This window comes from Euleptes europaea, chromosome 6 (assembly GCF_029931775.1).
Source record: "Euleptes europaea isolate rEulEur1 chromosome 6, rEulEur1.hap1, whole genome shotgun sequence".
Classification (NCBI taxonomy): domain Eukaryota; kingdom Metazoa; phylum Chordata; class Lepidosauria; order Squamata; family Sphaerodactylidae; genus Euleptes; species Euleptes europaea.
The window spans coordinates 94435241-94449937 of NC_079317.1; the positions used below are offsets into that span (position 1 = coordinate 94435241).

Sequence of the window (14697 nt, forward strand, 5' to 3'; positions counted from 1 at the left end):
AATGGGCAGTTGACGTTTTCATGGCCCTGAGGTAAATAACATCCCATTAAGACTTAACATCCCATTAAGAGCCCCATGGCACAGAGTGGTAAACTGCAGTACTGCAGTCCAAGCTCTGCTCATGATTTGAGTTCAATCCCGACAGAAGTTGGTTTCAGGTAGCCAGCTCAAGGTTGACGCAATCTTCCATCCTTCCGGTCGGTAAAATGAGTACCCAGCTTGCTGGGGGTAAAAGGAAGATGACTGGGGAAGGCACTGGCAAGCCACCCCATAAACACAGTCTGCCTAGTAAACGTCAGGATGTGACGTCACTCCATGGGTCAGGAACGACCTGGTGCTTGCACAGGGGACTTTTACCTTTATCTTTAAGATTCCTTAAAGTCTTTTTCTCCAGGTTGTTGGCAACCTTACCTCCAGCAGTGCTTCGCTAACCAATCAGAAGATTTCTCCCTGACACATTTGCTGTTTGTGGTGAGGCTTCCCTGACAAAGCCACAATGCAGTATAAAGTAACTATGAAGCTTCGTAATACCATAGTGCTGTTATAAAAAATGTGATTTCCCTTTTAAATCTGATCCATTCTTCTGGGTAGCCTGTAAGTAAAGATTTTCATTAATTTCCCCAAACTGAATCTCCCTGATGCTTGCAAACACCTTCTTAGCCAAGACCTTCTAAACAATTTAATTGCCTTCTCAGAGATTATGGGTAGGGAGAAGGGGAAGGATGGACACCACTATGCTTTACTCCCCTGTAAATGCTTCCCAGGACTTAGGCATGAAAACGTTCTTTATATTGTTTCCCTTCTTAGCCCTGCCAACAGTGTTTGCTTTCTTTCTGTCTTTCCTTCTTTTCTTTTTTTTGGAATAATGTTGCACACTGTACAGAGCCATTCATTAATCTGTCTTCTATTATGCATAAACCTCTTGCTTAAGAGGCTACAACTAATTCATAAACCATTGCAGCATATGAGTAATTTAAAATTATCATTGGCAGTGTAAATCCTCTTGCATGACAACTCTGAATTTTTATCTGCCAGGCAATCTGCTTTTTAAGTCCTTCTGGAACAAGCCTCATGTTTTTACTATTTTTATGAATACAAACAAAATAAAAATCTTGGACTTTCAAAAATACTGGGTTCAGAGATTGGAGGAGCTGTGGCTCAGTGGTACAGCATCTGCTTGGCATGCAGAAGGTCCTAGGTTCAATCCCCACATCGCCAGTTAAAGAGATCGGGTAATAGGTGACACCCTGGAGAGCCACTGCCGGCCTGAGTAGGCAATATTGACCTTGATGGATCGGTGGTCTGATTCAGTATAAGGCAGCTTCATGTGTTCCTATGAAATTCTGGGTAAGTCCAATAACTCAGCCTAAACTTCCTCACAGGTTGCTTTTGAAGCTAGACAAAACTTGGAGGCAGAGGGAATAGAAAATAATAAATTATATTTTATTAATTATTTATTTAGATTTTATCCCATCCTTCCGACAAGGGGCTCACAGTAGCATACATTGTTGCCCCCTCCCACCCTCACAACACTGGGAGGTAAGGGGGTACACTGAGAGTGTGCAACAACTGAGTTTTATAGCAGAATGGAGGCTTCTTAGTAATGTCGTCATTTTCTGGCAAATCCAAAACCAAGAATAAAATCCATGTAGTATCTTTTATTAGACTGGACCCACCTGTCCTAGATGGATTGTAACTGGCTTTTACAGAGCAGGTTAAAAGCTTGGAGGTACTCATGGACCCAGCCTTCCCGTTTGAAGAGCAGGTTGGCATGAGGGCCAGGAATGCATTCTATCAGTTGCATCTAGAAGACTGTAGTTGGCACACGGGAACATATGGGAGATGGTCCTTCAGATATGCGGGCCCAGGTTGTGAAGGGCTTTAAAGGCCATAATCCGCACCTTGAATTGAATTCAGGAACAAACTAGCAGCCAGTGTGTAGCTGTTTCAGAATGGCCAGATTCCCATTGGCTGGCCCCTGACAATAATTGGGCTGCAGCGCTGTAAACCAGCTGCAGTTTGCCAGACTAGTGCCTAGCTGCGGGGCGCTTCCCAGCCGGGCCCCTAGCCCCTGTCATCTGAAGACCCCCGGGCTTCCCCGAGAAGTGTATACAAAGAAGACTTGGCACCAAATTTGGGTGAAAATGGCACAACTTTGTTGATTGCAGTAGCAAGGCATTGGCATGGCATGGGGGCATTATCCTTCCATCGGCCTGCCACAGATTCCCATTGGCTGGCCCCTGACAATGACTGGGCTGCAGTGCTGTAAACCAGCTGCAATTTCTGGGAAGTTTTATGCTTCCAGGAGGTTAGGGAAGCATAAACTAGGGTTGCTCAATAAACTGAGTTTAAGAAAAGAGTTTAAGAAAGGAGATTGCATCCAAACAAGCCCACTCTTTTTTCTTTTTGGAAATCTTACGATGACCATGAACTTTCCATCCAATTTGGCCAATCAGGTTAGCATACCTGTTAGCTCACCTTGCCCACCTCCTTCTTTCCAAAACTGGAACGGAAATAAACCTTTGTTTTGAATTTGAGACTATTGTCCAATAACTGTTGACAGAATCTGGCACCAAAATGTGCTCTGTCTGGCTCCAAGCCACCCGTGTTTATGCAGCTGTGAAGAACACAGTCTGGTACACATTATGTGTTTCTTCATTGCTTTACTCTGATTTGCTGCCTGGATGCCAGCACCCTTGCCTAGGGTATCGGACCTTTACCATACCGTATTTGCTTGTGCTACTTTTTTTGCCTCTTTTCTCCCCCTTCTAGTGGTTTATGTTGCACAGAATGTGTGTACTTGGAACAGTTGGCTGTTAATGTGGGCATTCTAGTGCGGTATATTGTTGCTGAATGCTTGATATTATTCTAACAGCATAAATCTGTTAATTTCTCCAGGCCAGTTGCTTATGTTATTCCTTTCGGTATTAACCTTGTTGCCATTTTCACTCTATCCGGATTATCAGTATTCATTCCAAGTACTTAGAGGACCTTCACAACTTTTTCAGCATATCCTTTATAAATGTTTGCGTGGGTCATTGCCTAGATGTGATTATTCTTTAAGGCAGCAGCTCCTTCAGCATAGGAATGAGGGTTGTGGAAGGACAGCTTTTTTCTTATGCTCGGGTTAGGGCACATACACACATGCTGAATAATGCACTTTTGAGCACTTTGCAGCTGGATTTTACTTTGTGAGATGGCAAAATCCACTTGCAAACGATCGCTGAAGTGCACTGAAAGTGGGTTGAAAGTGCATTATTCAGTGTGTGGGAAAGTGGGAAAGTGGCAGCATTCATATCAATATCTATCTATCTATCTATCTATCTATCTATCTATCTATCTATCTATCTATCTATATCTGCTCTATATGTGCCTTCCTTACCACACCCTCTAAGAGTGTCTATTTCAGAATTTCATATTTGCTGATGAATGTCAGCACTGTTTAGTTTGGGACTTCCATAGTAATATATATGCCCTTATTAATTATTATCTTCTTTTAAGTCTTCAAGTACTTGAAGGGCTGTCATATAGAGGAGGGTGCCGAGTTGTTTTCTGTTGCCCCAGAAGGTCGGACCAGAACCAACGGGTTGAAATTAAATCAAAAGAGTTTCCATCTAGACATCAGGAAGAATTTTCTAACCATTAGAGCGGTTCCTCAGTGGAACAGGCTTTCTCGGGAGATGGTGAGCGCTCCTTCTCTGGAGGTTTTTAAGAGGAGGTTGGATGGCCATCTGTCAGCAATGCTGATTCTATGACCTTTGGCAGATGATGAGAGGGAGGAGATCATGGACATCTTCTGGGCATGGAGTAGGGGTCACTGGGGGTGTGGGGGGAGGTAGTTGTGAGTTTCCTGCATTGTGCAGGGGGTTGGACTAGATGACCCTGGTGGTCCCTTCCAACTCTATGATTCTATGATTCAATGATTGTTAAGTGCCTGAATTCTCATCAGCCTTCCTTGATTAGAGTTCTCTATATTTGAATTGTCATGATATTGCTCGTAAGCTTGACCTTGAATTGCAAGCAAGTTGGAGAGAGGAGGGTGCAGAGAACCCACATCGTAGACACTGTTTGTGTATTCCGAGTACACTGTTCCTGAAAGGGAATGCCTTAAGAAATCATGATGTGCATGCCAAGCCAAAGGCTTCATGATTTATGTATGAGGGAAGTGGCATACAAATTTGCTGAAGGGGAGAGAAGAGGGGGGAATCTTTTGACATACCTTGTCGGTGTACACAAAGAAGAGAATCACGACGGTGAGCTCCAGCACGAATATAATTAACAGCATGATAAAAAACTGTCAAGAAAAGAGGGGGTGGGTGGGAAAGAAACAAAAGCCCAGAGACATCAAAACCTGTTTAATTTTCCTTATATTGCACAACAGAAGCATCCATGCAAATGAGACTGTTCTCAGTCAGACATATTTCTCACTAAAACAACAGCTGTGTCTCTTGGCTGCTCCACTTCGGACTACCACTGCCATCCACAAAGGGGGGCGAAAGTGCTGAGGAGGAGGCGTGACCCCGGCACCGGCATAAATGCCACTTGCACCAGCATAAGGGGCGTTTACAACGGCACTGGGGGAGTAACGCTGGCTCTAGGGAGCAGCACGGCAGTGCTTGCACGGATGCCAGTACACCGCAATGGCAGTGCACTCCAGCGCAGGGGCTGGCGCCGGTGCCAAAGGGGGAGTGCCTGGGGTGGGGATGGCATTAATCAGCTCCCTGAGCCCTTTCAGCACGGGAACACCCGTAATTGCAGGCATGAATCTATGCCGGCAAAAACGTAGGTGCAGCCTATGGAGCTGCATACAGAGGGAACCAAAGGGTTGGGGGAGCATCCCTGTGGGGTTGCTGGTTGCAGTGCAGCAAGCCGCTCAGGAGGTGGCTTCGCTGCCCCGTGGCTGCGCTGTCCCCGGCTGTGGTGCAGCTACCCCCCTCTGGATGCGCTGCCCAGCCCACATGATTGAATGCACCTCCACACCGCTTCTTCCCCACTCTGCAATTCTTGCACACATTAGGGAAAAAGTCCAGGCTAGTTTTCTCTATACTGGGCACCATTTCGTATAGAGGCATAGTCAATCGTTTGAATTCCACCTGCATCAGAAGTGGTATAGTTTCAGGCATATGTTTACAACCTCAAGGAGAACTATGCCCAAGTTGCTCGCACACAGATAGTGGGTTGGATCCCAACTACAATTTCTGTGCATGTGTGTGTGGGTGGGTTGAGGTCTGCCAATTTGGCCCTCCCATGGCCACCCTCGGACTTTCTCCCAAACTATTCCTGGGGATCCTCCAGCGCCCAGGAACAGCATTTGCAGGGGCATTTTGGTCCACAGTGGGAGCAGGGAGGCAACGAAGTCTGTGGACAGAAATCCTTCAGTCATCAGAAGTGTGAAGAAGAAGAGTTGGCTTTTATATGCCGCTTAAGGAAGAATCAAACTGGCTTACAATCACCTTCCCTTCCCACAACAGACATCCTGTGAGGTAGGTGGGGCTGAGAGAGCTCTGAGAGAACTGTGACTAGCCCAAGGTCACCCAGCTGCCTTCATGTGTAGGAGTGGGGGAAACCAACCCGGTTCACCAGAATAGAGTCCGCTGCTCATGTGGAAGAGTAGGGAATGGAACCCGGTTCTCCAGATTAAAGTCCACCGCTCCAAAGCACTGCTCTTAACCACTACGCCACACTGGCTCTCTTTGAGGTGTGATCCCAGCCATTACTTCATATTAGTCTGGTGGGTGGGGTTCAGATTAAAAGAAGCACCCCCCCAAAAAATAACCCATGTGGAGAAGCATAGTTCCAGGCATACAGCAGACCTGCTTTCAAGTGCAGTTATGCTTGCATTACATTCAGTGAGAGTGGAGGTAAGGTATTTTTGGCCTTTTCATAAATGACAGTGTCTTTTACTGACAGATATTTTCTAACTTTGCATCTGTACTTGGCTATCTTGCTTTGAAAAGAGAGTCTTTCTGGTATATAAATATGTGTGTGTGTTAAGTGCCGTCAAGTCACTTCTGACTCATGGTGACCCTATGAATGAAAGTCCTCCAAAATGTCCTGTCTTTGACAGCCTTGCTCAGGTCTTGCAAATTGAGGGCCGTGGCTTCCTTTATTGAGTCCATCCATCTCTTGTTGGGTCTTCCTCTTTTCCTGCTGCCCTCAACTTTTCCTATCATGATGGTCTTCTCCAGTGACTCTTGTCTTCTCATAATGTGACCAATATAAACTAAAAAAAAAAACCTCACACTGTGGCTCTGAGGTAGAGAAAAAATATCTTAGTGGAAGAAAAATGCATACCTGAGGCTCTCTAGCCAAGCTCAAGATGGACTGAAAATGCGAGAAGGCTGTTTTGAAAATAATTCCATGATGGGTAGTCGAGTTAGTCTGGCAGGGTGTGAGCTTTCGTGAGTCACAGTTCACTTCTTCAGATTCTGTGGCTCACAAAAGCTCACACCCTGCCAGAAATTTTGTTAGTCTTTAAGGTGCTACTGGACTCTTGCTCTTTTCTACTGCTAAAAATAACCAACATGCTTCTAATAGAATGGTTGTATGCAATGACAGTGTGTGATGACAGAGGACGTTGGGAAGGGACTGTGGCTCAATGGTAGAGCATCTGCTTGGCATGCAGGAGGTCCCAGGTTCAATCCCCGGCATCTCCAGTTAAAGGGACCGGGCAAGTAGGTGATGTGAAAGACCTCAGCCTGAGACCCTGCCGGTCAGAGTAGACAATATTGACTTTGATGGATCAAGGGTCTGATTCAGTATAAGGCAGCTCCATGTGTTCAATGTGACGTTACACATACAAACATGCATCTTTCCTTCAACTTTTCTTTTTAAACCGAGAGCAGCTGCCGGAAGATGAGAGTTTGGTGGAGGAACTGCAGGCGGCTGCTTGATATTCCCCCACCTGGCTGTTACCCTGCACATAATCTTCTCCCAGCTGCCTTCCCCCAAAGAGTCTTTTCCCAAGTGGAAAAAACTGCTGGGGGGGAAAGGAGAGGGTGAGCAGACAGTCCCTCCCCAGCCATTTTCCCTCTTCGGGTTCTCTGGACTGCTTGTGGTTTTTTAAAAGTCAGGGGAGCAGAAACACGCAGCTATATGTCACATCTAGTTTGGTCCTGAAAGACTCGAGAAGCTAGGAAGTGAATGAAGTACCATGCATTTATTTTGTTGCCAAACTCATGACTTCCAAGTACATTTCAGGAGTTGACACATGGGAAAAAGACACACCAGGGCTTGCAAGCTTCAGCTGACTGAAACACTCAGCAGGAGAGAAGAGACAGATTGTGCTTCTCAGCAGTTGTTTCCTGGAAATCAGTTGACACACACGAGCACCCAAGGTTATTTGGTTAACTTGCTTTCACAACCTCATTCTTGTTCTTCCCTGCCTCCAAAGAGCTCACAGCGGTGCACATAATTCTCCCATCATCCATTTTATCTTCCCCACAATCCTGTGAGGTAGGTTATGCTGAGAGAGAAAGAGACGGACTAGACTGAAGTCACCCAGCAAGCTGTGTGGCAGAGTGGACCCTAGAACCTGGGTCCCCCAGATCCTAGTCAAACACCTTAACAACTACAACACATGGGCAAAACATGCCCACTGTTTGTGGCCTTGAATCCCACAATCTGCTTGCAGACTGCAACCATACTGTATCGATTACATGCACACAGGGTTGCCAACCTCCAGGTACAACCTCCAGGTACTCTCCAGCCGATGGAGATCAGTTCACATGGAGAAAATGGCTGCTTTGGAAATTGGACTCTATGGCACAGAAGTCCCTCCCCTTCCCTATCCCCATCCTCCTCTGGCTCCACCCCAAAAACCTCCCACCGGTTGCGAAGAGGGACCTGGCAACCCTATGTGCACATAAAAATGTACATCTTAATTGCGGGTGTTTGGTTCTTCGTGAAATCCCTAAAATACCTTATGTGGCTGTTCTGGTCAAGATTCTATTTCTACATGACAAGGATTTCCAAAAAGGACCTGATCGCAGAATTAACAGGAAAATGTAATCAAACCACTTGAAGGTTACCATGCTTTCCATTTTAATATTGAGGAAAAGGGTGTGTGTGTGTGTGTTTGTTTTTACCTTAATGGAGTAAGTCAAACAGGAACTGTGATCTGATTCACTTAAGATTCCTTCACCAATAATAATATTTATTTAAATAATTCAAAAATACATTCCACCTGCACAACTGATTACAATATTAGCCTTCTGTCAACATTACGATCGCATTTCATTTATGTCTTGTGGGAGCCCCCCAGTCGCACATATTGGGAATGTGCAGGTTCCTGCACTACACCCAATATGTGTGATCCTGTAATGTGTAAATTGGTCAACGCGTGGGTTTTCTATGCAGGTACAGCTTCCTTTTACATGAACCAGAACCCTGATTTCCCAGGATTTTTGGTTAGTGTGAATGGAAGTTGCACCCACACGGAAAATCCATGTATTGCCTAATTCACACATTATGGGATTGTACATGTCAGGTACATTGGGGGGGACCTCTGTGCTCCTGATATACACAGCTGGTGGGCTTCCACAACATACAAATGGAACACCACTATAAAGTCTGCAGTGGCCATCTTCTCAGGCTGGCTGAAGGTCTTAAACACATATGGATAAAATCCAGAGCGAAACCAAAAAGGGGTGTACTTTTTCAAACATTTTCCTACAGTATCCCCCCAATTTGCATTTTTGAAGGGAGGAAGGAGATTGATATGAATGGATCTGAATTTATTCAGCTATTCAGGAAATGCTGCCTTCAGTCTGCATTGGTTTTGTTTGCCTTTAGTGATATGGTCATATAGTTGAACTGGATTGTCTGCGTAGAATTATATCATCCCATTCTCTATGTGATCACCAATGGGCTAGGACAGACCATTTGACTTTTACCAGGAAGCACTGTCCTCACTCATGTTTGGCTTGGCTTCGGTGACATCATCACATGGCCCAATTTGATTGGCTGTGTGATTTCTAATTGGCAGAGGATACCAATATACCAGGGAAATGACCCAGTAATTGTAGGGAAAGCAGCATCAAAGCAGCAGCAGACAAAGAAAACAATGAGAGTGAATATGGTTTTTTTTAAAAAATTACCAAAAAAAAGTTTTTGGAAAGTTTCCTTCCTGCAACACTTTGAACCTTATTTGGCATAGCTCTAATCAAACCATTATCTAAAGAACACTATAAGGAAACCTGCCACAGATCCAACCCCAATTTGGAAAGCTTTCCAGAGCTGAAATCCCTATTTGATCTTAAAGCACCATAATTTTCTCCCACATAAACAAAAGTAGGTAGCATCAGCATGAAAAAAAAAAACGTTGTTGTAGGACTTTGATTTTTTTGCTTTTAGAAAATGCAATCAGTGCTCCTCAAAGCAATCATTCCATTTCCAATGACAGCAAAATAACTAACCAGTTTTAGCAACAAGTAACAAACATACCATGGTAGTCAGGGAGGATATGATTAGTGGAGAGATGTCCCATCATGCTCTTATTTCATAGTAGGCTATGTGGCAAAAAATCTGGTTTCAATGAGACTACCCTGGTTGCCATTTTCCCACCTGCGCTACCACGATATCACTCTTCTATTACCTGCCTTAGGTAAAATTACATGGTACATTTTTTAACATATCAAACCTGGGAGGGGAGTTACTTTCCTGGTTGCTGGACTGCAGGCGCAGTAGTCAGTGTACATGGAAGCCCCTTTCACATTGCCATTCTAAACTGGTTGTTATCCTTTGTTGGCCCGATTCCAAATAAAACGACATTGAGATGGAGCTTTCATACAGGGTATTTAAATAAGTTAATGATCCATGTCTGAAATGCTCCAGCCATTTCAAACCGTGCCGTTACTTTTCACCGGCTTTTTTGCAGCATATTATTTTGTGTCTTTTTTTTAAACATTCCAACTTTTGCGCTGTAGCGCTAGACCAATATAGCAATTCAATGCTACATTGCCAGCATTCAGCAAGCTTCTGAATGATGGCAATATAGCACTGAATTGCTTTGTTGGTCTACTGCTATAGCGCAGAAGTTAGAACATTTTTGAAAAGACAGGAAAGAACTCAGTGTGGGAAAGGTGAGGGGGCAGCGGCACTTTCAGAAGCACCGCGGACATTTCAAACTACACGCTGCAGCAATTCAGAAGCACAAAGAAGACTGAAAACAAAAGAAAGGAGGGGTTTTTTTAAGGCTCACCTCCACTTTGCAAACAGGGCACAAGCGGCTTTGCATGAAAAGGATTTAAAAAATCCGTTGGCAGCCAGAAGCCCAAACAGTTGTGTCTGAAATGACGCCAAAATCCGTTAACAACTGACTGACTGCTAAAACATATTATAAAGGCTGATTGAAGGGGACCACAATCTTACAATGGGACAAAAAGTGACACAGGGGCCATTCCAACTCAGGAAAACAGCATAGGGGGAAGGCAGAAGTCTCTTTTCCCCCCACCCCAGACTATCTGGTGGTAGTTCAGATGATGGCAGCACGTTTACCAGGGTAAAAGGGAAGGACCAGGGTTTCCTCGCAAGTAGGCTCTGTCCAGCCCCTCATATGCATTCTGATCCCCCAGCCTCTTAGAAGCTTGTAGCCTAGTAGGGCAGCCAAGAAGAGGAGGTGGATCAGGATAATACCAACTTTTAATGTATAGGAAAAACTGAATCTGCCACAGCCAGACATGGGGAATCGACATACCAGGAATGGATATATGGCTGCCTGATACCTCACAGTTTCATCTCTCCTTAAGCTAATAAAGTGGGTAGTATTTTCTTTGCTGCATGCACTAGCAGGGAGCTTTCAGGTAGAGGTGACATGATTAGATTCTTAATTTAGCAATTTCCTTTGAAAAATCTAAAGTAATTTAATATTTGGATCTCGCTGACTCCTGCTGTTCCTGTGCACACATCCCACCCCAGTTCTGCTGGGAATGCTCTCTTGCTCCCTTTCCTTTAGCAGAAATAAACCTTTGCTGCCTCTGGTTTCTTTCCTTGTCCTCTAGGGAGCTCCTTTTGCTAAGCAAGCCAATCTCACTTCCATAAAAATAATGCTTGATGATGAACCTCAACTCAGCATTAGACAATTGAAGAGGAGTTAAAATAGCATCACTTGCAACTATGATAAAAGAAAGAAAAGAAGTGCATGTGTAAACATGGGCTTTTCTGTGGCTTTATTTATTAAAAAGAGGTCCTCCAAGAGTAAAAAAGAGAACGTCTTGAATGTCTAAAAATTCACCTGTCTCTCTGATTCATTGTCTGTTGTGACAAGTCTATGTGGAAACAAGTCTACAGATTTCTTCCTTTTACATTTTGTAAAGCTGAAAGTAGCGTGGTGAATAAAAGTACACAGAGCAGAGCATTCTAAAATAATATGGAAAAAACAGTCTTCGGGTTGCAGATCATAAAAACATCTTTACAAGAGGGAATACCTTAGTTAAAAACCTGGGTAACGAGAAATGTTTTGGTCTGGAACATAAAGTAGGTACCAGACAAGCGTGTGGTTACAGTTACACACCCACTTTCTGCCTAATTTTATTTTGGGGTACCCCCTTGAAATGTGGTGTTGGAGGAGAGCATTACGGATACTGTGGACTGCCAAAAAATAATAATCAGTGGGTCATAGATCCGTGCCCTGACCTGGATGGCCCAGGCTAGCCTGATCGCATCAGATCTCAGAAGCTAAGCAGGATCAGCCCTGGTTAGTATTTGGATGGGGGACCACCAAGGAATACCAGGGTTGCCGTGCAGAGGAAGGCACTGGCAAACCACCTCTGTTAGTCTCTTGCCATTAAAACCCCAAAAGGGGTCACCATAAGTCGGCTGCGACTTGAAGGCACTTTACACACATAGATCAAATTAAGCCTGAACTGACCCTAGAAGCTAAAATGACTAAAATGAGGCTATCGTACTTTGGTCACATTATCAGAAGACAAGAATCACTGGAAAAGACAATCATACTAGGAAATGCTGAAGGCAGCAGGAAAAGAGGAAGGCCCAACAAAAGATGGATTGGCTCTATAAAGGAATCCACAGCCCTCAATTTGCAAGACCTGAGAAAGGCTGTTATTGGTTAAAGATAGGACGTTTTGGAGGACACTAATTCACAGGGTCACCATGAGTTGGCAGTGACTTGACGGCACTTGACACACACACACACACACACACACACACTACTGAGATCCACCCTGGTACACATAGACTACAAGGTCTTGCGTTATTCCTTTCAGGAACCCTTTTAAAGCTAATATCCACTTCTCTGGGTCCAGTTTGGGTGGGGGAAAACTAAACTTAACCCTAAAAACAGAATTGTACCAACATCCCCTTCTCTGGGTCCAATTTGGGCAACACCTAGAATTAGAGAAGGACTGGATGAAGGTTTTGAACAAACTGACGTTTAATTGGCGCTTTCACACATGCTGAGTAGTGCACTTTCAATCCACTTTCAATGCACCTTGCAACTGGATTTTACTATATGAAATGGCAAATGATTGCCAAAGTGAACTGAAAGCGCATTGGAAGTGCATTATTCAGTGTGTGTGAAAGCGTGACAAGAGAGAAATGCAGTTGGGTTGTGGGTTCGGTTCACTGGGAAAACTGGGTTCAGCTGCTGCTGGTTAGTGTTACACTTCTCCTGATGGATCAAATTTGCATTGTGGGTGTGCCTTTGGACCTCCTGGTAGTGCAGAAAGCACCTGTGGACAGGTGTGCCTTTTAACAACCGAGGCTGGTTTATTTGGCCTTTTGGTTTTATCTGTGCTTTTTAAAAACAGTTCTTTACTAATGAGCATACACCGTCATATAGCTTACTAGAGAGGTCATAGCCCATAGAGTAGTATATGTTTTGCATGAGGAAGTTCCAGGACCAGCCCTGCAATCTGTAGTTAAATGGATCTTTGTTATAAGGGGGGTGGGGGCTCTGCATGATGGTCTGGTGAGCTCCTCAGTAAGAGGAGATGGTACTGAGCTTGAAGGACCAACGGTATAAGGACCAACGGTATGAACTGGGTTACTCAACCCCATGCCACAAATACAAATCGGCATACTCTGAATGTCCACCTCCTTTCAAACACCCTTAGAAACAGACTTGCCTTTATGATGATCCTGAAATGCCATTATTAAATGGAACGATCAAAACAAAAAAGGGTTATATTAGTAGTGAGATATCAGATGATTAGTAGTGAGATATCAGATGAGATATCAGATGATGATGATATCAGATATTGAGCAATGCACAATATACAATGCACAATGTTTATCTGGTACTCTATTATGTTGATAATGTATTTAATCAGTTTATTTTTGGTTTTTTACTGTATTTTTATTTTCCCTTTTTTATTGTTTTTACTAATGTTATGTAGGTACTTGTACTGCTCTGTTATTTTATGCTGGCCAATGGCCGTAACAATAAATGTTGATCCTGAAAACAGTCAACTCCAGGGGACCAACCAAGTTCTAAGAATAACTGGAATGGGCCAAGCAGCAGTGAAGACTGTATAAGCAAACCCCTAAAAATTCATGCAGCTCTTTCTTAAGTGAACTTCCCAGCCAACATGATAAATAAGAAGGAGAATAAAAATGAGCTTTGCTGTGGTTCGGTGGGACTGCAGGCTGCTGATATAACAAAGATTTATGCCTTGAGACAACACAATCCCAATGCAAAGCATTCACATAGAGCCTCATAAAGAAGATTAATCTGACTTCACAGTGAGACATATTTCACCACAAAAGTTCTCTGAGGCTAAGATGGTATCTGGAGGAGGATGCTGAGGCAGTGCCTATAGGCTAAGATTCACTAGGCTGCTTTTTTTTAAAAAGGCCTTGCGTGTGCTGGGACTCAGCAGAAGTGGGATGAGGGGAGAGAAAGTAGTTTACTGCATAACTTACTACTGCTGCTGCTACACGGTTGATCATAGCAGTTTCTCAATGCTGCAGTCTCTACCTTCTTCCCACATCCCCTGTAGCTTTCATGTAGATTAATCAGCTGCCTGTACTGACACTCAGGAGACAACAGCTTGGTCTTCTATATGTCCCTAAAAACCATTAGGGTTATATCCGCCTTCCATTGGTTTGCCCCAGCATTTAATACCTGAAGATACATTTGCCTCTGAGCTTGGAGGTTCCATTGTTATGCCTTTGACAGACCTATGCTTCATTAAGTTGTCATCCTGGAGGCTCAGGAATGCACTGTTATTCTAGTTTGAGGATCTTAGCCAAAATCAGAAGTCTTTACTGAAGCCATTACTGATGACTGGGCTCATAGCCTGGCAAAGGTCTGACTTTCACAAACAGCAGACAAGGTGGTAAGCCTGCATTGGGACTGTTCCACTTCAGAACGTAAATGGAAGTTGACATGACAGACTGCAAAAAAGAAAAGTCCTGCATATAAGGAAGAAGGGGGAAGACCCAACATGAGACGGATTGACCCTATAAGGGAAGCCATGGCCCTCAGTTTGCAAGACGTGAGCAAGGCTATTAACAATAGGCCGTTTTGGAGGTCATTAATTCATAGGGTCGCCATAAGTCAGAAGCGACTTGATGGCACTTAACACACACACACACACACGTGGTTTTTAGTCAGCCAATCTCACCTGTGTTTCCATCATGAATCATGTGATATTAGTTTAGCTATCTAGAGGGTTGGGAGCTGGACAGTCCTTTGAACTATATGTCAAGCTGAAGATTTAATTGGCATTTTTATGG

General features: G+C 44.0%; 1 protein-coding gene across 3 annotated transcripts in view; it reads right to left on the minus strand.

The window, feature by feature from the left end:
• TSPAN4 (tetraspanin 4) overlaps positions 1 to 14697 on the minus strand; it is a 352643-nt gene that overhangs the window by 70012 nt on the left and 267934 nt on the right. For all 3 annotated transcript variants that reach the window (XM_056851470.1, XM_056851472.1, XM_056851469.1), the window contains one exon: positions 4220 to 4294. In XM_056851470.1, coding sequence (XP_056707448.1) covers positions 4220 to 4294 — 75 coding nt within the window. The remainder of the gene's footprint in view (positions 1 to 4219; positions 4295 to 14697) is intronic.